General features: G+C 36.6%; 1 protein-coding gene across 2 annotated transcripts in view; it reads right to left on the bottom strand.

The window, feature by feature from the left end:
- BTAF1 (B-TFIID TATA-box binding protein associated factor 1) overlaps nt 1–12485 on the bottom strand; it is a 94180-nt gene that overhangs the window by 39491 nt on the left and 42204 nt on the right. For both annotated transcript variants that reach the window (XM_058543528.1, XM_058543529.1), the window contains 5 exons: nt 4629–4733; nt 2911–3060; nt 2482–2624; nt 2046–2220; nt 363–566 (listed from right to left, as the gene is read on the bottom strand). In XM_058543528.1, coding sequence (XP_058399511.1) covers nt 363–566; nt 2046–2220; nt 2482–2624; nt 2911–3060; nt 4629–4733 — 777 coding nt within the window. The remainder of the gene's footprint in view (nt 1–362; nt 567–2045; nt 2221–2481; nt 2625–2910; nt 3061–4628; nt 4734–12485) is intronic.

Genomic DNA, 12485 nt, shown 5'->3' with positions numbered 1-12485 from the left:
TTTTCATGAGTTGGGAGGGGGGAGGAGAAATAGGAATGTATAGAAACAGTTAAAACTGCACTCTGCCAGTCTTAAGCAAGACTGAAAAAATGATGAAAACTGTAACAGCTTTTTCTAATACAGGTGCACTGGTTTGTTAGATTCTGAGGTTAAAAAAAAAAAAAAAAATTTTCCTTCCCCATCCTCTTACTTCAAGAAAAGTCAATACAATGAAATAACCCTTCTAAAGGGTAGGGATGACAGGCTACCAAGCCAAAAATAGATTCAACAAATTAGTGTTTTTGTGGTAAACATGATATGACAAATTTCTAATCTTTATTTCATGCTCTATCTAAAATTAAGAAAGTTAATTCTTTACTTACCAGCTCATTAGCTTGATCTATTGTAAAAACATTGTTGTTTACTCTATTACCAATATCAATATGTGCATCAGCTAATGATGAAATAAGCTGTTTACACTCGTTCTGCATTCGTGTGAATGGAACGGCAATTTCATCATAATACAAATGTTCTGAAAGGATATCAAGTAAACGTGGCTGCACAGCTAGGGTAACAGCTTTACACTCCTAAAATATAACAGATAACAAATATTCAGGGCAAATACATAAACATAATTCTAGAGATACATAAATCTTCACTTGCAAACTACCAAGTTCTAAATTCCTATTGATTTTGAATCTATCTTTTATCTCCCAGAACATCGTTAGTTGCACAGAGAAAAGGTATCACACCCAAACTACTCTAAAATTTTAATATGAATGACTACAGAACATGCAAATGGAACTATTACAATTCCATCAAATTTTCCACCTAACTAGTCTTACTTTAATTTATTCCAAGTTTACATATATATAGCACAGATTTAAAAATATGTAACTGTAAAAAGAAATCAGTCAGAAAAGAACACTTAGCATGCACTAAAAATGTTATTTAAAAACTCATTATTAGATTTCTTAACAGTTGAACCCACAGCTTCACATGCCATACTGTAGAAATGGATATATAATTTAAAAGCTACTCACCTGCCCCCAAATTTAACTAACCCTTCCCACTCTCTCTGGTTGTTGCCTGCCCAACCAGAGGGGGAATGGCCTCAGTGGTGAGCCATGAGGGGTTCTGTGGGATCTGGGTGATCAGCCTGGGCTTCACAGAGTAAGTCCAGAGAAGCTCTGTGAGGGTCCAGAAACCGAACTGTCAACACTTGCTGCTGAGTCTGAGAGGCACAAAAACACAGCATCACTGCCTCTCCAGCACATCGAGTCCTGCCTAAAAACAGATGAGCCTTGCTTCTTTCCAGAGGCAAAGCTGGGATCTCAGTCGCAATAGAGCATGGCTCAATTACTTTTAGACACAGCTTTGACAAACTGCTAAGAGGCAGTAACAAGCAACTCTCACAGCAAGTGCAGACAGTTAAATTTCCAGAATTCCAGTCAATGGAATAAACAAAACCAGCAGGGAGTTTCTTGGCTTTACAGAAGCAAGTCTTACACAAAATCATACATCTTACTAGACGTTAAAAGTTAAAGGGCTGTAAGGGAATGGCTTATTTGGAAACATGAAGATTTTGGTTTAAATGTGGAGATTTTATTCCTACTGTGACCAAAAATTCTGCCCTTGCTACTACTCATGCATATGGATCTCTATTACTCAAAGCCTCTTGCCTTTGTAGTTTTCAGTGATACCTGAGAGAGATACTATAGAGGAATGAATGACCAACAGTTCTGGACTGTCTCCATATACACACGTTTTTTTAGGAGGGACATTTCTTAACAGATTGTAGGACCAAAAGCAAATATTAAGTATGAGCATAGCTAGTAGTCTCAGGTACAAGACTGAGGGTTCTAAGAAAATAGTGTGGGGTTAAAGGCAAAGAGGTCAGAAACAATGTTTCAATATAATTTGGAATACTTTTCCATAACTGTTGGATTTTTATACAGAGAAAATTTTCACTTTTCTGTTTGTAAAATATAATGAAAATAATCCTAACAGCTAATGGAAATTGGTTTACTTAATGTGTCTTCATTACTTTTGGGGCAAAATCTTACCTTTTGTAAAGCAGCCCATTCACAGGTTACCAAAGCAACACTAAATCTCTGTAAGGCAGATTTGGAGTTCAAATGGAAGAGTAGTAACTGGCCAAGGGATTCAGCTGGTTTAATTTCTTGGGTTACCACATTTATACCTGGATCACAAATACAGCAACAAAGTGCTCCTAACAACCTAAGGGGTAGAAAAAAGAAGTTACTATAGAAATTACTTGAAGTTTACCCTATTAGAGCTATAACTTTTCCCATGGAAGACATAACTCCTATCTTATCTTCATAAAAAGATATAAATCTTACTTAGAACTTAAAAAAAATTAAAAATGTTTTCTTATACTTTAATTTTTTCTTACTCTGTAACTAGTGTGATGGAGGAAAGACTGACAGACATATCAGAGGAATCTTTGGTTAAATGACTTTTGAATTTATGTATACTCACTTGGCTGCCATCATTCTGGCCCGCATAACCACAAAATCCCTGGTAGCGGGGTCTTCCATGATAGTGTCTGCACCTGCAATGTACTCCTGAAGTACTTCTTTACTCTGGCTTTGACCTTGACGCACCTTACCACAAGTTTTTTCCTAGAGGGAAGGAGGAAAAAAAATAATAAAGATTAATCATTAAAATTTAATAGGTAACATCAAAAATACTCTTATTTGTTCTAATTCCACTAAATACAGTTCTTTTCACAAGTTTTAATAGATAAAAATTACTATGCCTTTTGTCAAGGTCCTAATAAAATAACTTCTCCTTATGTTAAATTAATGAAATCACACTTATAATAAAGCAATACAGATTTCTTATATGGTTACCATATTAATAATTATGAGCTGAACATACAAATACATTATGTCCCTCTACACTTACCTTGGCTCTAGCTTTTACTTCCAGCAGCATATTTATATCAATAGGTAAATGAGAAGGCTGCATCATTAAGCAAAGCCAAGCACCCATCCATGGACAAGCAGCTGCTACCACATACTGAACTGAAGCCTTGCTCAACAATTCCATCCAAACCTACAGAGTGAAAGGGGATCAACAAAGTGAAAATTCTTCTAGTAAGGGCTAATAAAATCTAATATTTATTTTTAGGGATACTGAATTGAAAAAAATAAGTACAAAATAGCACAGAGGTTAATTTTAAAATTCAATATAGAGGCTTATTTTTAAAGATTTTATTTATTTATTTATTTTTCCTCCCAAAGCCCCAGTAGATAGTTGTATGTCATAGCTGCACATCCTTCTAGTTGATGTATGTGGGACGCGGCCTCAGCATGGCCGGAGAAGCGGTGCGTTGGTGCACGCCCGGGATCCGAACCCAGGCCGCCAGCAGCAGAGCGCGCGCACTTAACCGCTAAGCCACGGGGCCGGCCCAGAGGCTTATTTTTAAATACTGTTTTTTGGTAGGTTTGTATACCAAAAAAAAATACAAAAGCAAGATTTTTTGTGTGTGTGAGGAAGACCAGCCCTGAGCTAACATTCGATGCCAATCCTCCTCTTTTTGCTGAGGAAGATTGGCCTTGGGCTAACATCCGTGCCCATCTTCCTCTACTTTATATGAGATGCTGCCACAGCATGGCTTGACAAGCAGTGCGTCAGTGCGCGCCCAGGATCTGAACCTGCAAATCTGGAGCTGCCGCAGCAGAGCATGCGCACTTAACCGCTACGCCACCGGGCCGGCCCCACAAAAGAACGTTTTAAAAAAGGAATACAAAGAATTTTCTTCAGTATTTTATGAAAATCATTTAAAATAAAAGATACCCATAAAAATAACAAGAGTTGTCAAAATCTCAATAAGTCACTGAAATACTTTGTATATATCACAAAGCTCAATACCAATGCAGTCCTATATTCAACACACACTTCAAGATAACACCTCTAAATTTAGAGGTGGTAATATCCTAGTATAAATCACGAACAGTTAAAGTCTTGATTCATGATCTTACTCAACAAGGTACCCTTCTTGATGCCTAACATTAAATGAGCTAGGACCCACATGTAGAAATAATACCACAGTTAATCCAAGGCTGTTAACAATGAGCCATCCCAGAGGCCAATAACTCAAGACTAACTTAACAGGTTTTAAAGGTACAACTGTGCTATTTCCCCTCATAAACCTTATTAAATACATTAAATGCCTCTTCTTTAACAATTCCAACACATATGACCAATCTTGCTAAGGAAGGAAAAAAAAGTACAAGTCTAAACTATGACAATCAGACTCTATTATATATTACCAATAAATCCCAAAAGGTACTTTGCAGGATCAATAAGCATACTGATAAATAGCAAAATAAGTGATGGAGGAAAGCAGTCTTTCCTTCATTTTATTTTCTGTATTGAGGCTATCAGACAGTACTTAAAACACTTGCTAGTAGTTCACAAAATCAGCGGAAGAAACATGGCTAACCAGGACTTAACTACTATATTCCAAAAGAAGCCTATTTCCTTGTTTTATCTTGCAGAACTCCGGACTTTTCAAATTTCTTAAAATCCCTGACCAAAAACAGTATAGCAATTATGAACATTTAAAAAAACCTATCCAAGTTACTGGGAAAAGGAGTACAGATATATTCACTGTGTACCTTGTGAATGAGCTCCAGAATTTCCTGGCTGCTTTCTAAAACACAAAACTGAAAAATGTGTCGCAGCATATCAGGCAGGATAGGAATAAGCCAAGAGGAAGAGTTCTGAAAACAAAAACAAAATCAAAGCTATAGCATATAATTCTTGGTGTTAGCTTATTTGAAGAGTTTTAAGTCAAATAATAGAAGTATTACCATGAAAAGACTGTATGGCTTTATCAGAAAGGTTCAACTGGTGATAAATTTTGACAAGATTTTGGAGTAACAGTACCACAGTTATTATTGCAATGATTTAGAGAAATTAAATGGCATACAATCGCTGGGAAGATGGAGAAAGTCTAATCATGATTAACAACACTGAATTTTGCTTCAAATAAGTTGAAATCCTCCTCCATATGGAAGCAAGCCTCTAACCACCAACATCCCCTTGGTTATATCATATATCACTGCTTTGTCAGGGAAATTTGAAAAATGATCAGATTACTGCTGATGTGCTGGATGATCAGAGTTTAAGTTCTGTGTGCTCACCAGTAAGGCAAGTAATGAATTATAAGATGATATCCAATCTAGAAAATCCTACTTTGAGTTCACTACAAAATTAAAGGCAAAGATTCTTAATCCATTTTGGGTCAGGGACCCTTTGAAAATCTGATGAAAACTATGCACACTCTCTTCTTAGAAAAATACAATTACATACATACTTAGGCATAACATTTTGCTCCCAATTTCAGAGGGTTTAGGGATTCCCTTAAATCCAGGTTTAGAACCTCAGTCTAAGGAACTTCTCAACAATTCAAAAGCCCACCCAAATCAAACAATCAAATAGTGCTTAACCAAATATCTATGTGTTCCCAGAGTTCTCAGAAAAGGAATCTCATATGTTGTCTATTATTATTCAAATAATTACAAGCTCACTAAAATAAGACTAACAGAAAAATTCTAGTAATTAGTTCATAGTACCTATCACCCACCTCCCATCATAATTTTTTTTAGGCAAGAAATATTTTGTCTGGAAGAGACTAAAGAGAAATTCGAAAATTTTAACAGAAATTCCAGAAAACCAGAAGTTCTAGGGATAATACATAATTTAGAAAGCTACCCATAATATTTTAGCCAATGGAAATTAATGACAAAGACAGGACCACAGAAATATGTTCTCAAAATGGTTTGAAAGAAGTTTAAAACAGACTACAAAATCATCAGCTGGGGGATCCTAATCACTGATTTGCTACGCATTAACTACTTTTCAGTGAAAGGAGAAGGGAAGCTGGGAAGAAGAAAAGTTCTCTTCTTTTCTCATCGGAGAGAATTAGGGACAATCTTAACAGAATTGGGAAAACTGTAATAGCGATAAATAATTTAAGATTACTCTTTTATAATCTCTTCTTATTTCTGATTTTCCCCCAACATTATCTACCAACTCTCTTAACCCACCCCAACCCTGTCATTGGAAATCCAAACAGTTGCTTGTAGATCCCAAAGCCACGTCTATAGAGGAAGATTTTTTTCCCCCTATATTTATAAACAATAAATGTGATATAAATTATAGTAGTCTTCTCAGGCTACAAGCTTTGTTACTCTAGTAAATTCTACTTTATAATTATTAAAAACAACCAGGGGGAGTAAGGGATGAATAGATAGAGCACAGGGGGATTTTAGGGTAGAGAAATTATTCTGTATGATACAATAACGGTGGATAGATGTCATTATACATTTGTCAAAACCCATAGAATCAATGTACACCACCAAAAGTGAAACCTAATGTAAACTATGGACTGAGGTTGATAATGATGTGTCAGTGTTGGTTCATTGACTGTAAAAAATGTACCACTCTGGTGTGGGATGTTAATGGTGGGAGAAGCTGTGTTTGGGGTGGAGAAGGAGGTAGATGGGCACTCTCTGGACTTACCATTTAATTCTGCCATGAACTAAAACTGTTCTAAAAAGTAAAGTCAATAAATAAAATAAAGAAAAAAAAAATTTAAAAAACAAAGAGAAAACAAAAACTCAAACAAAAAAACCCATCCCAGAATACATAGGTCAGCATCACCACAGGAACTAGTATTTGAAAAATGCAGATTCTCCAGTAACAAAGTATTAACTCTGCCTAGTAGAAAATGCAAGATACAGCTGAGAAGACATCTGTAGGCCAAATTTAATCCACCTGAAAAACTGTGTAAGCATCTCCTTTTAGATATGGTTGCAAAAAGTAACATGGCTTTAGCTCACTATTACTATTATCTTAAAAGATCACAAGGTATAATTTGGCCCATCCAGGGACAATCTGTCTCTTGCAAATCTGCAAGTTGGTCCACATGTTTTCATTAATTTTGCACCTGTCTTCCAGTAGGCATTGATTTAGGCAGGTAAACTAATGCTGTTGCTTTGTATTTACAGGTTTGTTTCTTTAATCCCATTGGTTGGGGAGCGGGACACCAGTAGTGTAGTATTTTTAGTCCTTTAGAGATTATCCACTGTGGGATTCCCCTTCTCAAAATTTTTTTGAATAGTCAATGGACTTTTAGTATGTTACTAACTAGGACCCTACTAATAAAAAATTTCCCCCCTAATCTTAGGCAAAGTCTGTATAACTCTGATGACTGTTTAGTATTAGCCTAACACAGTGTAAACTAAAATACAGAAAAATTCCTACCACAGACTGCTTACTTCACCAGGTTTAAATTAACTATAATCTGGACCATTACAACTCAAGTTATAAGTGAATTCATGTTTTAAGAGGGCTTTTAAAAAAGTTCTTTTGGTTTGTGTTAAATGATTAACACAATATTAGCACTTCGTGTTAGTGCTAAAAGTAGTCCGCAACATTTTTGTAGTCAGTATCATACGGAGGGGAGGGAATTTGTGGGAATTAACTCAGGGAAATGACTGACAATTAGTTAGTGTGACTTGGATGGTGTAGTCTCTCCCCAGTTGCTTTATTCAGAGTGATGTTCCCTCCTGTGCTCTGCCTTCCTGGAACTCAGAAGGAGAGTTGATGACAACAGAAACAAGACTATCAGACGTTTCACTGTACCTGAAAATCAAGGTGAAACTTCTAGCCATCTAGACTCCCTCACACTCTACCCTCTAGCAGGCCAATTTTCTTTCACTTCCTCTTTAGTGCCATCATGCTCTCTCTTGCTTCCAGAGTTTCACATACTGTTCCTTCCTCTGACTCTTACCTTGCTCTTTATCTGGTTAAATCCCACTCATCCTTCAGGTCTCAGCTTAAACTTCACTTTTAGCAGGATACCTTCCCTGATCTTCACTCACCTGACTAGCTGGGATCCAATAGCAACCGTCTACTTCCTCGACCAGATACTTACCTCATTATGTTATTAGAGCTTGTCTAGTTGTCTTGTCCTGTCTGGTTTAATTTCCTGTTTTAAGCCCTATAGAAGGGCAGAGACCTTGTCTCATACTGATTAGTATCTAGAAAATTGCAGGCACACAGTAGGCAGTAAAATATTTGCTGAATAAATCCATCTTGCTTACAAGAAATGGTCCAAAGTCAACAGGGAGTAGTTGGTAACATGCAAAATTTTCCAAAATTGTAGTTGGTAATAAATCCCTAACTGGGAAAAACTGGCATCTTAGGTGGGGTAAGATCTTGCCAGTACCCTTTTGCTATGCCCCCTCTTTTATCTTTGCATAAGCACTCCTACAAAATGGGTAGATGTGGGAAAAAGTAGCAATCTGATCATCATTACCATGAACACCTGATTCCTACCTGTAGGCAAATTCGTCATCATTTCTATCTCCATATCAAGTGATTTTGGGTTGCAAGGAAGAAGATCTGGAAAGAAGCTACAACGAAGTGATGAATCACACTGAATTCTTTGACTAATTTGGTCTGAAATCCTGTTTTGGTCCACTGCCAAAAAAATAAACTCCAACACTATATTTGGACAATTTCTAATGCCCAGTTCTATTCATTTGTTGAACCAATATTTATTGAAAGTCAGCTAGATATTTAAACTTTGCTCTCTCTTTTTAATATCTTTATAAAATCTGGTCAATACCTAATTGTGCTAATGATCTCTAACGGCCAAATCTTAGTCAAGTCTATTCTTTTGGTCTTTCTTTCCTTCTCTACATATGCATGTTAAATTTTCTTACATCCTAGATTAAGTGTGCCTCAGATTCCAACTCAATCCCATGTATATCTTCCTGCTAAATATAAGTTCATGCTAAAGCTTGCCTTTCAAACAAAAGTCAATGCTGTATGTATTGGTAACTGAAACTTTGGAATGACTCACAAACTGACTGTGATACAAGTGGAATGGAAAAGTTGATCCAGTCAGCAGAACATGACTAAACAAGATATTAAAGTCCAGAAGCATATCTTTCTAGATCATAGAGTCAAGTTCTAGCTACAACAGAGTGGTTATCAACACTAGTTAATCTAGATATTCCAGTAAAGTAGTTCACTGATAGACATATACATTCATAGATATACGCTTACATGTATAAACACAGTCATAGGCTAAAGAGACAATACAGAAAGGAAAAACAAGTGGTACGGGACGGCCCCATGGCTTAGCAGTTGAGTGTGCGTGCTCCGCTGCTGGCAGCCCGGGTTCGGATCCCGGGCGCGCACTAGCGCACCACTTCTCCAGCCATGCTGAGGCCACGTCCCACATACAGCAACTAGAAGGCTGTGCAACTATGACATACAACTATCTACTGGGGCTTTGGGGGAAAAAATAAAATAAAATAAATAAAAATTAAAAAAAAAAAAGTGGTAAATTCCTTCACTTTGATTGCCAAGCTACTAATTTAGCAAAAAAAGTTACACCTTGATTTTAAGTCATTACCAAATGAAACTAGTTTAGTTTGCATACAAGTTTTTATTTCATGTTCCCCAAGAAGCCAGGCTTGCCAATACTTTTACATAATAACATCACAGATCAAGTCACAGGGATTAAATAATTTATTTTCACAGATGCCATGGTATGTCACAGAGAAGTCTAATGGAAGTCAGATTTCCTAAATAACTGTATTAACTGTGGTTAAGGACATTTTAGAGATGCATGCCTATATACATACTTATGATGGGATAAATTTTAAGATTAAGGACATGTTCCTTATAAAGTCTTCTCGTTTCATAACGCAAAACAAAACAAAAAATTACTAAAGATAATCAGAAGACTTTCAAGGGAACAGAGGCATCAGTCTTCAAAAGGTATTGATGCACTGAGCTATAATCAGGTTTAGTCTCACCAAATTACCCTGGAGTTATTAAGGAATAGATTGAGAAGTTAGAAACTGAAACCAGAACAGAGCTACTAGTAATTTAAAGATGAGGTTCATTTTTTCAGTTTGCAATTAAGATGACTTCATATTCAGAAGTGGGAAAGCAATTCAATAGACACTTAATCCATTTTGTCTCCATTTAAAATTAAACACTGCAAGTCAGCTAGAATTAGATATGAATCTGAGCTGAGCTGCTTACTGTGAGCTATGTAACTACATGAGCTTGGGAAAGTTTCTTAATTTTTGATCATCAGTTCTCTCATCTGCAAAATAGGAATGGCAGTAGTCACCCCATGTAAAGTGCTTACCACAGTTCATAGCATAAAGGAAGCCCTCAATAATAGCTTGGATTATTATTACTATTATTAAATATCATTCTTACATCTCAGAATATAAATAAGATTTCCAAATCGTTAGGAAAGAATTCCCAGAAGTGAAAGTGTTATTATTGTTCTTACAATCTGTATTGTTAATTATTTATATTTGCATATTATTAATATTTTTAAAGCACTTTCATACACATTATCTTACTTGGCTCATATAACCCTGAGAAAGGCTGAATGGAGATTATCACCAGAGGGTTAAATAAACTTGACCAAGGCCATAAAGTTAAATGGTACAGCCAAGGATAGCACCCAGATTCTCTGTTTAGTTAAGGGATCTCTTCATTAAATCACTGAAGAGGAAACAGTAGCGATAGAAAGCAGCTCAGAAAAAGTAAGGCATGTTAAAGTAAGAGCAGATTTTATCATCACCACAGGTCTATCATCTCTCATCCAAATTCCCTGGAGCCAAATGCGTTTTGAAATTCAAAAATTTTCAGGGGCCGGCCCTGTGGCATAGCGGTTGAGTGTGCGTGCTCCGCTGCTGGCGGCCCGGGTTCAGATCCCAGGCGCACACTGAGGCACCGCTTGTCAGGCCACGCTGTGGCGATGTCCCACATAAAAAAGTGGAGGCAGATAGGCACAGATGTTAGCCCAGCGCCAGTGTTCCTCAGCAAAAAAAGGGGAGGATTGGCATGGATGTTAGCTCAGGGCTGATCTTCCTCACAAAAAAAAAAAAAAAAAAACTAAAAAATTTTCAAATTTTATAACAATAATAAGGTTATATATACTATATGTTATGTAATATCCTCAAAAGGGTCTGAGGCAGCACCTGAATAAAATATATTAATATTTCTGCAGCAAAATCTGTGAATAGGCGCATTAAATAGGATAAAGACATATAAATAAGTCTCTCTTCAGAACGGTCAGATTTTTCCACCAAATGAGTAGTTTTATAAGTTGACCCAAATTACAAAAAAGCTTTGGTTTTCAAAATTGCAAAGGAGAGATTATGCACTTGTATTACAAGAGAGTTTACATGTAGCTACGAATCAATCGTAGGCAACGCCGAAAGGAATACAATAACAGATGAAAGCATCAGACACAGTCTACTCTGATACCTTCTCAGAAAGCAAATAATGTTGCTGGGATCACAAGATTAACAATTAAATACATAAGTTTTTTACTGTATAATGACTTTGGATAAAGAAAAATCACAGTGAGCTGTAGAAGCTGGAATTTATAGAATTTGTGGCACTAGAGATTTGACCTGTTTCCTGAAGGAAAGAAAAGAGAGAGAGGAAGAGAGGGAACTAATATTTAGGAAGGAGGGTGTGGGGGAGGGTAGAAGGTGGGTGATGAGCCTTCACCCACGATCACTTTCAGCATGAAAGTGCAAAGATACTTTGATCAAATGAATATAACATGATTACAGTTAGGATACAGGGGTGGACTTGGGAAATTTTCTTGACAGGTTATATATTAGGAAATAGTAGGGGAAAAGGTTGACAAGAGCCAAATAACAGAAGACTCAGAAAGATAGGAATTGAATTCTAATGTAGTAGGCAATGACAAATTACATTCACAAAATCAGTTTTCGAGCACCTGAGGCTATGGTCCCCCAAATTATCCTGAGACTGAACTCAGATTCTCCCCTTTTAGAAATACTATGACTGGGCCGGCCCTGTGGCTTATCGGTTAAGTGCGCACACTCCGCTGCTGGCGGCAGGGGTTCGGATCCCGGGCGCGCACCGACGCACCACTTGTCTGACCATGCTGAGGCCGCGTCCCACATACAGCAACTAGAAGGATGTGCAGCTATGACATACAACTACCTACTGGGGCTTTGGGAGAAAAAAATAAAATAAATAAATAAATAGAAATACTGTGACTGTGTAGAAACTAAAGATACAAAGCCTGATTCCAAATCTTAAGGAGCAAACTATGAGGAAAAGGAAGATAGTATATTTTACAAATATATAGAAGGAAGAATGTGGGTAAATTAGAAAACAAGTGATATTCTAAGGGGACTACAACTTATTCTTAATATTTTGATTACAAAAACTGGAAGCAAATAAGACAGAATTATAACAAATGCCAATTATGGATGATGGATATATGAACATTGTTTTATAATTCCCTGCTCTTTTTCCTACTTAAAAAATTTCCCCAAATTAAAAAAACAGAAATAGGTGGTGGTAGTAAGAAAATTTTTCCAAAAGGGTTTGGTTTTATACTATTGTTTGAAAAAACAGAATGAAAAATCAAACAAAAATAG

This window comes from Diceros bicornis, chromosome 6 (genome assembly GCF_020826845.1).
Source record: "Diceros bicornis minor isolate mBicDic1 chromosome 6, mDicBic1.mat.cur, whole genome shotgun sequence".
In the NCBI taxonomy this organism is placed as follows: Eukaryota; Metazoa; Chordata; class Mammalia; order Perissodactyla; family Rhinocerotidae; genus Diceros; species Diceros bicornis.
This window is presented reverse-complemented; position numbering and strand designations above follow the sequence as displayed.